Source organism: Triturus cristatus, chromosome 8, assembly GCF_964204655.1.
Source record: "Triturus cristatus chromosome 8, aTriCri1.1, whole genome shotgun sequence".
In the NCBI taxonomy this organism is placed as follows: domain Eukaryota; kingdom Metazoa; phylum Chordata; class Amphibia; order Caudata; family Salamandridae; genus Triturus; species Triturus cristatus.
In genome coordinates this window covers 1223625344-1223640007 of record NC_140591.1, presented here as the reverse complement: position 1 = coordinate 1223640007, position 14664 = coordinate 1223625344, and the positions used below count along the sequence as shown (strand labels likewise).

Sequence of the window (14664 nt, the reverse complement as noted above, 5' to 3'; positions counted from 1 at the left end):
AACAGTGACTATGCTTAAGGGAATACACCTGTGAAATGGTCAAAACTGGTCCCAGAGCTGTAATGCCTACTGCTAGTCACAAAACCAAATCATCAGCCAGAATCCAAAGAAAGGGTGTGCTGCCAACCCAAGTCACGGTGTAAAATAAAATAATCCAATTAAGCAAGAAGGCACTGAGACAAGCCAACCATAACTACAAGCGTGCTAGAGACAAAATAGGATGCCAAAAATGACTGACAGTCAGGGACATGCATAGGAGAAACATATGGAACTTCAAAAGGCAAAAAAAAGACTCCCAATGGCAACACAGCCACAGTCTTTTCATCCTAAGCAGACAAGCAGAATTTTGGCGATACATCAACAGGCTGTTTGGGCACAGTCACGACTGGTGAAACGGAGTTCCAAGTCACACATGGATCAACCATGTGAAAACACTCTATTGCAAGTCTTCTCACAACATCCCTCTAGATCATCAATGACTACTCACGAACACCAGCCCACACAATGTCACTGGTAACAAAAACCTGGTAAATCAAACAACCACGGAAGAAGCAAGTGAACCTCTTGATGTGTACAACTGCGTGCTAATAATATTAAAGAACATCAGAAACACCGGAGCCCTGGGGCCCAACGGCCGCCCTGGACAACTTTCCAAAGAGGACTGCGTTTTCTGGGCAACAATATTCACCCCATTATACAAGTTTTGTCTGACTAACTCAACAGTCTCTGTAGCCTGGAAAGGATCCCTACCACAACCAATCCATAAAAAAGGCAACACTGGTGATCTAACCAACTATAGGATAATAGTCCTCCTGGATATGGAGGCAAATGCATATGCAAGTCTGCTCCTACAAGATCTATAAAACTGGGCTAATGAGGATGGAATACTACCAGTCTACCAATCCGGCTTTAGGGCAGGAGCCTCAATACTGGAGAGAATTACAAAACTGGGGGATCCCAACCAGGCTACTGAACGCCATTATCGCCCTCTACACCAGAACCTGGGTACACCTCAAACTCACCTGGAATAGAGCCACAAAGAAGATATGCACGGACTGAGGGTTGAAACAAGGCTGTATATTGGCACCATTGCTCTTTAACTTATATACTGCAGATCCTGGCAAAACAATATCAAAAGCCAGCCTGTCCGCACCCAAAATTGGGATGACCAGACTATGTTTAATGCAATACGCTGCCGACATGGTCTTAATGGACCACACGAAGACAGGTTCGCAAAGAGCACTGGATGCACTGAGCATTTACAATAAAGAAAATGAATTGACAGCAAAAGCTAGCAAAACAAAGGTAGTCATTTTTGGAAAACATGTTAACAAACTAAAACATCTGTGAAAAATGTGCAACCAGAAAATATCTACAACAACCAAGTATAACTACCTGGGAGTATGGATCATGAGCAACAGAAAGCCAACAACACACATGGCATCTATAGAATCCAAAGCCAAGGCGTTAACGTATGCCCTCTGCAAACTAGATTCAAAATTGTGTAGTCCAACAACTAAGCCTATTCGAAAGGTTATAAAAGCCAAGCAAATTCCTTCAATCTCCTATGGGCAACTAGTATTAATCCACTTTTTTGCAATGTGTTTCTAATTACACATTTCTAATCCATTAAGTATTACCTTTAATATGCAAAAAAAAGATGAATATCACAAAGCCAAGCAATTGCATCCTATGCTATATTTATTGAGTCTCATTGATCCCCATTTAGGGCAATGCTGGGTGAAAGATAGATATTTTTTTAGTCACTTGAATGTAAGATATGGAAATAGAAATACAAGTGCAGTCTCTTAATTTTGAACCAACCACATAGCTTTCTACCTTTCGAATGACTACCTTAGTGCTAGAACAGTGAAGGAAATTGAGTTACTGGTCAGAGTGAAGTCACAAGAAACCCCTAATTAACCTGCGCTTGACCCTCTGGTAGCTCTGCACAAAGCAGCCAGGCTTAACTAAGAGGCAATCTGTAAAGTATGTATGCAGTACTTCAAACGGTAATAAAAGGAAAACACAACACAAGAAAAATCCCACACCAATATAGAAAAAATAAAGTAAAATGTAATAAATTATTTGAGAAAATAATGACAAAAATCCAATCGGTAGAACCGAAGATATGGCATAGCAAACGGTTATTGGAGGTTTGCGTTGGCTTTCACCACAGGCTGTTGATGCTGTAGTGCAAAGTTTAGATCTTGGTGTTTCAGACGTTGTTGGCAGTCACTCTGATGCAAAGAGTCGGTTTCAATGGAACATCGCATGGGTGGGTGACACTGTCAGAAAGATCTTGGCATGAAAAAAAGTGCCTTTGCGAAGAGCCCAAAACTTCAGGATTTCTCCTTTTCTTGAGGAGAGAGTTCAACTGTTGCCACACAATGGGTCCAGTACCGGAGGGGCTCCTCTTGGAGATCAGGAACTCACTCCAGCAGAGGCCAGCAGGACTCAGGCAGGTCCAGGTGCAAGCCAAGCTGCAGTTAAGTTAGGCAGTTGCAGGGAACTTGGTATGTCCCTGTGGCTCAGAACAGGAAGTCAGCTAGCTGACCCTTGGAGTCACTTCAGCCTGGTATGAAGGGTGCAGGTCCAGTCTTATTTCTCAGCAAGCAGGGTAACAGGCAGAAGAATGAAAGTCCTGGAAGCAAAGCATCACAGTAGTCCTTCTTCTTTATTATCCACAGGTCCAGGAGATTATTAAAGTGTTGGGTTAGAGGGTCCACTATTTCTATCTGGCGTCTTCTTTGAAGTAGGAGAAGGTTCTAGAGAATTCTCTCTGAAGTTCTTGAAGTTCCCTGCCTCCACCTCCCTGGCCTAAAGCTGGCTGCATGTACAATGCAGTGGTAACAAGCCATTTGTGTGAAGGCAGGGCACAGCCTATTCAGTTGCAAATGGGGCTGTGCCCAGATTTGTATTTACAACTTCCAAGACACAAAACATGAAAGGTTTACCTGTTCTCAATATTAAATGTAATACATTATTCCAATGTTATTCCATGACAGAGGTAAGCCTTGCAGTAGTGAAAAATGAATTTAAGAGTTTTTCACTACCTGTACATGTAATCCTACATGTCCAACTTTTTAAATACACTGCACCCTGCCCCATGGGCTGTTTAGGGCCTACCCTATGGGTGACTTGTATGCATTAAAAAGGAAGATTAAAGAACTGGAAAAGGCTTTAATTTGCCAGATGGAAATGGCAGTTTAACAGGCTGCGATAGCAGGCATGAGACACATTTACAAGGTTACTTAAGTAGATAGGACAATGAATGCTGCAAGCCCACTAGTAGCATTTAATTTATGGGTTCTGGGTACAAGATTTACCACTTTAGTAGTGACTTACAAGTAAATTAATGGTGGCAATTAGGTGTCAGTCAATTTTAACATGTTTAAAGTAGAGAGCACAAGCACTTATGCACTGGTTAGCAGTGGTAGAGTGTGCAGAGTCCCAGTAGCCAACAAAAACGCGTTCCAAAAACAGGAGGTGAATGCAAAGTGTTTGGGGATAACCCTGCAGAAAGCCCCAAGTCCAACACATGGATACTACAATTGTCAGCATACAGTGAAATGCATGCATGTAAATTTCACCTATATACTTCCCATGCAAAGATTGTATTTTTTAAACTTAATGGTTCTGTTTTAATATTCATTTAACACTCATATGTTCTTTCAAATACACCAGGTGGGATAAAATAGTTTCTTGAAATGGCTTTTTTGGCTCCCCATACCAACTCCCACCCCAAGCAACCGCCTTGCTGCCACATTAAAGGGCCCACTCTGAACACAGGGCAGGTACATTATACATCTTAAGAAGGACTGAAAAATTCATTTCACTCGGCTGGGATTGGTGAAGATCCCTACAAATATTTAAGAAGGCAATGGTGTAGAAATTGTTACTTCTACATGCTGAATCCTCAAAGCCATCTCTCCCCACGCTTCAAATTTTATTACGGCCGAACCATTGTAAATGGGTCTTTTCTCAATGTTCATGTCAGCAAATAAGGGAAATTAAGAAGACCTGTAAAATAGCATAGACAAATTGGGAAGCATGTCATCTGGAGTCCTGGTCAACAAGAACCTTTGACAAGATTATAGGCCCACAATCGATTTTTTGTGCATCTAATCTACTCCAGTCATGTTTAAAAGTAGCACTGTTTGGTCTCAAAATCCTTAAAGGCTACTTCTTGGAGACCGATTGGGATCTGAGGTCTACTTAGCTGAAGTGATCATTACATTAATGGATTTAGGACTCTAGAGGTGACTAAATTGTCTGCTGACAGTGTCTTCTTGTTCAGGCCTATCAAGAGGACGTTAGCGATATAAAAACATGTAAGAGTCCTGAGCTGGATAACCAAATATTTTAAAATATTTCTATATGTCGTGACTGAAACACCGTGGTGCACAAGCGGAAGGCAACTAACCCTCCATATACCTGCTGCACAAAGTAAGTGTAAACATCTTGATAAAGAGAAATTGGAAGAGATGATTTTTAGATGCAGTTGTACCACTCAGTCGCCCTTGTGAAGAAGGGCCCGAAGGGGAAAAGCATCATGCAGCATGATTAGATTATAAGCAAAGGTAAATATTGTATTCATAGGACAGGGACTTGAAGGGATGAGGCAAGGGTAAATATCACTTGTTCGGATATAGCAATTAAATCCATTTCAATTCTTAATCATTTTGCTGATCGAACTGCAGTTCTCTAGACTAAAAGCTGGCAAAAGAAACCTAATTAATTTCAGGTTGAAATGGCAAACTATGTGTAATACAAAAGCTATGGATTTTTAGTAATTGCAACCGAGTTGTGAAGCATGAACCTTGTGTTATCCTGTAGAGGAAGCCCATTTGGGAGAATAATGATGAAAGGAACGTGAGCGAAACTAGACTTATCTATTGCTTTTCTGGGTACCATACCACTTCGAGGGATGATTGACACAAGGAAAGCCTGCCCCACTGCTATCAATTCATAGTGACACATGCATCTGGTGGGGGGAGGTCCTAAAGAACCAGCAGGCACTTTTTGTGTCTTAAGTGGAAAACTGTATAGCCCAGAGTTACAGTCCTTAAAACTACACTGTTAAGAACACCATCACCCAAGGAAGAACACATATTTCCATTTAAATCCATAATTGTATTTGTCAAATTGTATGATCTTGCTTTTGGATGAAGTTACTACAAACTAATTTGTACTGCACTAGATTCCTAGCATATTAAATGACCACTGCATTCCCAGCGGCGTGTTTCTTAGCAATATGTCATCTGAAAAAAATAGAGCAGGAAGATGTAGTCCAATTATTTCCAATTATTTTTTAGGTAATGCTACATTAGTATCTAATATGATTCCACTTAGAACAGTGATAAACAGATTAAGCAATAGGGAGGGTAACTGAAACCCTTGTTTAAGTCCGTCAAAGGTTGCAATTTTCCTCATTAAACAAGGACATAGCACGAAATAGGTCTTCAGAAATTCAAATATTATGTATTCTAAAATCAAGAGTCCTATAGACAGGGTCAAAGAGAGCTGAAAATCAATGAATTCACAATAGACATGAGAGGGGGAATTTTACATGGCTAACGTGGCCCAGTTTGGGAGAGAAAAGAAATTGGTAAAAAGGGGTTGGCCTTTCTGAAAGCCTGTCTGCAATACAGAAATATTTACATTTTGTTCAACCCATTTTATAGAGGGCACCAGCACTTTTTGACATATATTTTACGAAAGAAGGATGAACATGGCGAATAGACTATAGTTCAAAGGAGAGGTAACCTCTCTCTCTTTGTGGAGTCACTAGAGACAGTTTTAGCTGTCTGTCACAGACAATTACAACCAATACACATACTGAGAGTGGCCTTTGAGTCTGCATATTGCTCGTGATGAGATGGTTATCTTGTCTGTTTTATATCATGCTCTTGATTCCATAACTTCCTGCCCTATTTTTGTGTTTGTCAATAAGTTATGACCTATTCTTGTGTTTGTCCCCTTCACCTTGTTTCTTCCCCAATCATTCTCACTTTCTTCTTTTCCTCTCTCGTCTCTCCCCACCTCACCAGTTAACCTCTTTCCTCTCACCTACCTGCTGTCTCTCTATTGCTCCTTCCCCACTTCTTCCTTGTCTCTTCTTTAGCAACCACATCAGTTATCATTGCTTCCCCTGCCCTACAGTGTTGTATTTTTCTCTCACACAGTGAAACGTGCTGCAGCCATGTCTCTCTTAATTCCGTTTCCCAACGCCATCTCCCTACACTCCCCCTGTTACCAACCAGCCTTGCTGCTTTCTCAATATCTGAAGAATTTTACAATCTTAGTGCATTGTTGTTTATTTTTCTAAAATGCATTTAGATGCAATTTTGCAGCCATGTTGGAAGTATACAAAATAACGGAGGACAATGTTGGAACATTTTATTCTATACTTCAAGGATTGTCACCACGTTGCATCTGCAGGTAAAGTGACAGCCTCTTGGAAAAGTAGAAATAGCAATACAAGATGGCCGCCTTCCACCATTGTTCCAGTGCTTGTATTACATTGATAAAGCCAATAATGGCACCCAATACATATTGGCAAAGTGAGGCTGGTATGCTATGCCAATGCTTGAGACATTATTATCATTGTCATACTTTCCAATCTAAAGCAAGTTTACTCAATAACCAGACAGTTGTAAGTAGTAGTTTATGCTGTTCTGAATCAGGGTATACGATATTGTAATAAACTTCTGCTTTGAAATAATTGGGCAGGGAGCGCTGTCTATGTCCTTTTTGTGGTTATAGTCCTATTTAGCCTTAAAAATTAAAGGGCTGGATTTTTTTTAACTTTAAAAGTGAATTTCAAGTATTGGTATGCTCCTTTCATATGGCATCTGAATGAATCTATGTCCTACCTCCAAATTACAATTTAACTCTTCTAATGTGTAAATATGATTGCTCATAGGCAAATTCATGAATGTCAGATTTTACTGTTATTTATATGGTGCTTTCAAGCACATCCAGAGTGCTTGCTGAGGATCATGCTACCTATACCCGAAAGCATCACTTTTTCTGCCTAGGACAGTAAAAATTGAAGCTCTGCTTAAAGGTACATAAACAAATTGCTATATATCGGTAACAAAATTCCTATACATTTAGTATTGTGAATATTGAGGACAAATAGTTTCAGTGGTGCATTTGGGTGCACCTAGATGTGAAGCAGAAAAGCTGAAGGACATTCAAGCATACATCGATCATCGGGCAGAAGCATACAACCAAAGCTTGGAGTCTTTTCGGGAGGGTGCTGTATACCAATATAACCAATATTGGTGTATTTATTTATCTCCTGCTCACGTAACCATAATGTGCCAGGCAGCAGCATCATTACACTGCTAGCTGAGCAAGGACATGTCCCCATAAGAGAGACTGTGGGCTCAAGTACATTAAAATCAGCTTTGCTGCTGGAGGAAAATGCCTCTTTTTGCATGATCACTATCATTTTTGAAACTGGTGCTGCTGGTTTTCTGACTTTGTGCACTGGGACTCTGCTAACGTGGCCCCAGTGCATCATCTCTGACCCCTGAAATATGCTGAAATTGGATATATTCCTAATTGGCATATCACCTTACCTATAAGTCCCTAGTAAAGGGTACGAAGTGTATCTAGGACCTTTAAGTTGTAAATGGCACAAATGGACAGTCACCCATTGCACCATCCGTGACAGTGCAAACATGACTGCAAGCCTACCATTGTCTGTGCAGTTACAAAACTGCCAAAATAACTCATTTTGAGAGACCTAAACCGTCCTTTTAAAAATTAATAAGTTATCTCTAAGTAGGTTTCACTGGTCATAAGCCAGGGTGGCGTGGTATATACACATAGATCATGTATGATGTTATTGTTAACCCCTTCACTGCCAGTCCCCACCCCCGTGTCAAGCCTTTTTATTTTAGCTATTTGGGGTAGTTTGCACTTGTGTGGGTGCCCAAAACAGAGTCAGCCTAAAACTTTTTTTTTTTTTTAAACTGCCCTTTTGGACCCACTTGGTTCCCCCTCAGTTTTTCATTGTATATGTCTTTAGACTGACTCTGCTTTGGCCACGCACAAAAGTGGGGTATCATTTTTATTGGGAGACCAAGGAAAATGCTGGGTGGTGGGAAATGTGTGCTGGCGTGGTGATTCTACAATATTACACACTGAAATGTGAGGAAAGTGTGACTTTTTAGCAATATTTGAGGTTTGCAGGAGATTCTGGATAATAAAACACTGGGGGCCACGCAATCAGACAAGTGCCAGTCCATGCACACCGTCAGTCAAGCAACATCCATGCACACCACCAGCCAATTGTCATCCATGCACACCAAAAGCACACCGCCAGCCAAGCGACTGTCTTCGTACACCACCAGAAGAGCGCCATCCACACACACCACCAGCCAAGTATTATCCACGCACACCGCCAGCAGATGCTAGCCAAGCTCCACAACGCACACTGCCAGCCAAGTGATAGTCCACACACACTCTCATCCAATCGTCATCCATGCACACAGCCAGATAAGCGCGATCCACGCACATCGCCAGCCAAGCGCCATCAATGCACACTGCCAGCCAAGCACCTGCCATGCACACCACCAGCACACCGCCAGCCAAGCGACAGTCCATGCACAAAGCCAGCCAAGTGCCATCCACAAACATCACCAGCCAAGTGACAGCCCACGCACACAATCAGCCAAGTGGCCGTCCACGCACACTGGTAGTCAAGCACAAGTCCACACACATCTCCAGCCATGCACAAGTCCACACATACTGCCAGCAAAATACCAGTACACAACCAGCCAGCCGATCGCCAGTACACGCAGACCATCAACTGAACTCCAGTTCACACACACACAGAAACATTCCCTAATGTCTAGTGGTTTTCAGTCCCCCCCCCCCGGGAGCAGATTACCCTAAAAATATCACTGATCTGCTCCCAAAGGAAGCAGAAATGGCCAAAATGCGTGCCCCAAAAAAAGGGGTGCAACCCTTGCCTAAGGGGCCACTCCCTGACATGCCTATATACTTATCCCTGGTGGCTAGGGGGCTTTCTGCCACCCGGGGGGACAGATTGGGGGCTATTGTCCCCATCTACCCTACAGGGGGGCAGAGAGACTGTTCTCATTTGTTTTGGGGATGGGGGCATTGGCATCCTCATTCTGGTCAGCCCCCACCCGTATACTATGAAAGAAATAATCCCTGGTGCCTGGTGGGCTTTCTGCCCCCCGGTGGAGGAGATCAGGTCCTGTTGCCTTCGTTTGACCCCCCGGGGGGGCAGAAACACTGTGGCCATTTGTTTTTAATGGGTTGGGGGCATTGGCATGCCATTCTGGCCAGCTCCCACCCCTACTCTGGCTAAAAAGAATACTCTCTAGTGCCTAGTGGACTTTCTGCTTATCTAGGGGTGGGGGCATTGGCATGTCCATTTTGGGTAGCCTCCACCCCAATGCATTACAAAAAAATAATCTGTGGTGCCCAGTGGGCTTTCTACCCCCTAGGGAGTAGATTAGGGGCTAATGCCCTCATCTGCCTCCAGGGGGCAGAAAGAATAATCTGAACAAAAAATATGGGAGGAGCAAAAGCCTTTACCCACGTGGCCGCTTCCCCCTCCCTGGTGTCTAGTAGAGTGGGTCACTACTTGGGGATCACACTCCTGTGCCAATCCCTAAGCATGCATCTACTAGGGAGGGTACCATTGGAAAGGGGAGATTCTCCCCTTTCCGATGATACCTCTTCTGTCAGCCTATGTGCTCGGGAGCCGCGATCGGCTAATTTAACTTTCATTTTCAGTGAAATGACATCAGTGTGCTGTTTGCGCTGATATTCATTTCACTAGAAACCCAAAACAGCCCTGGGGGCTGGGAAAGCTCTTTCCCAGCTCCTGAGGCTGTTGTTACTAAAAGGAAATCTCTCTGCTGTAAACAGCAGAGGGATTTCCTGTTCATGTGCAGATGATGGAACAGTTCCGTCATCAACACAGGAGTGCCATGGCAGATTATGGAACCGTTCCCTCATCAGCACAGAAGCGGTTAAAGATGTCCTTACAGTGACAAGACCCCAAACCCTGTTCATACCGTAGAATGGTAAGTTTACTACAGGAAAGCACTGGAAAATAATATTTAATTGAGAAATGTAATTGTCACCTAGGAAACATTAACAAAGTTCATTTTTGACAAAATATTTATTACAAGCCCAATTCACTGGCAAAATCAGATTTGCAATACATATTTTAGAAAAGAGACTTTTGGAAAGTTGCCTATATCCTGCTTTAAACCTCTAGAAGTTTCCATGCGCTTCCAAATGTCACATAGGAGCTGAATAGTCTCCTTGATAAGGTGTAAACTTGCTCACAAAATTTAGACAAAGGCCTTGGGTGTGGGAAGGTGTTCTGCTCCTCTGGCAGGAGGACCATCAAGGCTGTGCACTGGAATGTAATTAACTTCACTGAGGCCTAATCAGTCACAGGCAAATGTTAGCTGGTACCACAGCAGTCCCTTCTCTTGTAAGCCTAGTTAGGCAGCCTAAACAAATCAATTATTCACCCCATGTCACAGATCTGGGTTAAATCCATCCTTTTTTTGCTCATCATGCCATTGCAGTTTGGACCCAGCCATATGCAAATCAGTCTTGACCCTGCTCATCATGGGAGCAGTCCAGCCCGAACTGCTAGGCAACGTCTTCCCTGGACCAGAAACAAGCATCCTGGTACTGGTTTTGGGGTATCACTCCTTATTTGCCAGGCTAGCTTTAATTCAGTGGAATGGCAAGCACGGAACCCATGTCCGGACAGTCCCTTCCCACCTAGGGCGACAAATGTAAAAAGAACAGATGATGGACAGAACGCTGAACACATCAAACATTCACCCCAGTGACAGATCTGGGTTAAATTCATCATTTCTTTGCTCGTCATGCCATTTCAGTTTGGACCAAGCCATATGCAAATCAGACTTGGTTCTGCTCCCAATAAGAACAGTCCAGCCCGAATTGCCAGGCCAGACCCGAGAGGTGTGGCTAGAAAAATGAGAAGCCCGTTCTCTGTGGTCACTTCAAATCAGTTCTGAGGGCAGCTCCTCTCTACTAGGATTGGAGGCTGCCTAACTAGGCTTACAAGAGAAGGGACTGATGTGGTACAAGCTAACATTTGCCTGTGACTGATTAAGCCTCAGTGAATTTAATTACATTCCAGGGCACAGCCTTGATGGTCCTCCTGCCAGAGGAGCAGAACACCTCCCCACACCCAAGGCCTATGTCTAAATTTTGTGAGCAAGTTTACACCTTATCAAGGAGAGTATTCAGCTCCTATGTGACATTTGGGGAACAATGTCAAGATTGATTTGCTTAAGGCTGGGTCTAGAGTGGAATGACATGGTAAACTAAAAAAACGATGGATTTAACCCAGATCTATGACTGGGGGTAGATGTTTGATTTGTTCAGTGTTTCATCCATCATCTGTTCTTTTCAGACCTCTCAGGTGGCCACAGAAGCTTTGCACAATGGATGACAGGTTTTGGCATTTTAGTTTTAAGCAAAGAAGGGCACTGTGAGAATGTTTGCAGTAGAGCACACAGGAACTACTACCTGGAGGCCCCCTACTCACAGACTAGTGCCAGTTATACACATTGCACCCCTGGACACCCTCTTCAGAACACTAATGGACCTTTGGAAGACTTAAGGACTGCACCTGCTGTTCAGAACTGTGAGGAGATCTAAAAGGCTGGGCCTGCTCTCACTTGTACTCATGACAAGGAAATGGAGACCCTGGGTTAGTTAGTTGACCTCTTACTAGGCTAAAGGGACACAACAAGCTGCTAGAAAAGTCAAGCTGACCACTTACAACTGGACCTGCCTTGGACCCTGCTGATGGTTTCTACTGGAGTGAGTCTTGATCCCCAAATGTTTTTGTTGTAGTCCTGGGACCCTTGAACGTGTCAAAGTATACTCTTCCTATCATCCTGAGAAACCTGGGACTTGAAAACATTTTGGCTCTAAACACCTTCGGAGGAAAGGGACAAAGGTCCGTTGCTGCTGGGCCAAAGATTCAGGTTGCTTCCTCTCAGAGCTTTTCTGCAGCAGCAAACGGTTTTAGTGGGACGTCACGTGGAGGGGATCCGGCATCGTGAAGCCTTGTTTGACTACAGTTTGCAGCCTTGCCCTGCTGGATAAATCCAAACTCAATAAAACTGACTATGTTCGAACATTGAAATCTCCACCGAGCAAAGGCACCAGCAATATCCGACTGGTGAGGGACCTACCTTGAAGGGTGAATTTTGGATTTCTCCCTCTCAGAGCTTTCCCACCTAAAGTTAACAACTTCATCCAACGGCCATCTGGCCTTCTGGGTCCCTTGTTTGCTGCAGCCTGCTGCCTTGCCCTGCTTAGGAATTTTAACTTTTATTTCAGTGATTTACTCAGAAAGTAAAACTTCAGACCAGTACAAATTTAGTGTCCAGTCTGTGCTACACTGTAGTCAGACTTAAATCGCGCCTTCACCCGAGTCAAGTGCAACCAGATGACCATGCTTGATGCTTAAAGAATTTTGTGGTTATTTATAAATTTTAACTTTAAAAATTCACATCTCAGGTTCTCCTTTTTTGGATTTTTATCATTCTGTAAATTAAATTATTCTCTAGTTTTATTATTTGGAGTGGGATTGTATTGTGCCGTGGCTTCAACCCTTTTACTATTTTGATACTTCTAAATGCTTTAAAAAAGTTAAGTTATGCCTGTCTCCTCCTTGCCATAGTTACCAGGGGTAGAGCTCAAGTTTAAATTACTAAAACCTTTAGTGGACTTGACAAGAATAGTCACTGTGTTGCTTGAGGTGGCCCACCATCTATCCCACCTAATACTCTACTTTCTCACAGCTGAAGTTCAGGAAATGACTGACAGTTCTTAGATAGAGTGTGATGTGTGTGCAATGTGATGCTGCATTTGACAGTAAAAGGATCGCAACCTAAATTAGCCAAAACACAAGAATTAATACATCTGAACATCTTTTTATCATTACCAACCCCTTTAAGTACATAAACCTAAACCTCTGTCAGACTCATATAAAAAGCCTCATATCAAGCTGATGGTCGACAGCAAGCAATCAGATAAGATTACTGCAATGGTCTCGTTTGATTGTAACATCAGCTGGTAAGATGTTTGGGTAGATTTCATGCTATTGGTACCTTTTCGATAGATTTTAAATCTTCTGATTTTCATTCCTTCTATTAAATTGCCATCATAAAATGACAGCACATTCTTGACGCTGAATGCCTACATGAATAATATTTCAACATTTTAAATTGGGAGATGCCCTATGTAAACTCAATTAAAATGTTTGCAATAAACAAACAAGAAGTAAAAGTTTACATTTACCGTTCTCTTCTAAAAACGCTAAGAGGATGCATCTTGACTCTGTTCCATCCATGGCATAATCCAGGGGAATGTTTCCATTTACATCCTGCAGAAGTGCATTGGCTCCAGCCTAGGTTAACAGAAGGAACAAAATAAATGGAAAATCCTAAATTTAGCATATATTGATAATACATTTCTTATAGTTACATGCACATAATGTAAAGTGAGTGACTATAACATATGCAGCAATACATAATATAGCTATTCAAAAGTAGCTATTGATGATCCTTGTTGCTCATAAAAAATCATACTTTTCTTTGCTAACACCATCCCAGAATTGTTTTATAGAGATCTAAAGCATGCTTCAGTTTCGATACAGGTAAATCTATCTTCACATGTATTATATTTGGCACCACCGGTGGATCCCCACCGAGACCAGGAAGACGGTCACCCAGGCCCTCGTCACCAGCCGTCTGGACTACGGCAACTCCCTCTACGCTGGAACCACCGCCAAACTCCAGAAGAGACTCCAGCGGATCCAGAACGCCTCAGCACGACTCATCCTGGACATCCCCCGTCGCAGCCACATCTCCAGACACTTGAGAGACCTGCACTGGCTCCCGGTCAACAAGAGAATCACCTTCTGTCTCCTCACCCACGCACACAAAGCCCTACACAACCAAGGCCCAGGATACCTCAACAGCCGCCTCAACTTCTACACTCCCAAACGCCAGCTTCGATCGACCAGCCACGCCCTCGCCACCGTCCCCCGCATCCGAAGAGCCACCACAGGGGGACGATCCTTCTCCTACCTCGCCGCCAAGACATGGAACTCCCTCCCCACCCACCTCCGCCAGACCCAGGACCACTTCGCCTTCAGGAAGCAACTCAAGACTTGGCTGTTCGAGCAGTAGTGGACCCCCCAGCGCCTTGAGACCCTCTGGGTGAGTAGTGCGCTATATAAATGCGATGATTGATTGATTGACTCATTACAGAACGAACATACATTTCTAAGTACCCCTAGCGTCTGCCAATACATTTTCTTTTTGCTTCATGCGCCTCCTTGTTGATATTCACTACGGAGAAAAGCATGTCCTTTTGTCTCAATCTTTAATTGCTAATGTGTGTCAAGACCACTTATTCACCGCGCAAGAGACCACAAGTAAACTGCTACTCTGTACACAGGAACGCCATTTGTATTAAAGGTGCACCTCACAAATGTGTTTCTGTCATATGTCCACAATTGCCCCGCCCAGCCCTCTGTTGCTCTTCAAAATGGGCATGCAAATAATTGTTCGATGTTCCTATTGTATCTTGTTTAATTTT

At 43.1% G+C, this 14664-nt stretch overlaps 1 protein-coding gene across 2 annotated transcripts in view; it reads right to left on the bottom strand.

The window, feature by feature from the left end:
• The window catches only part of MYO16 (myosin XVI), a 2357781-nt gene that overhangs the window by 1819322 nt on the left and 523795 nt on the right, over nucleotides 1-14664 (bottom strand). For both annotated transcript variants that reach the window (XM_085622905.1, XM_085622906.1), the window contains exon 5: nucleotides 13360-13468. In XM_085622905.1, coding sequence (XP_085479031.1) covers nucleotides 13360-13468 — 109 coding nt within the window. The remainder of the gene's footprint in view (nucleotides 1-13359; nucleotides 13469-14664) is intronic.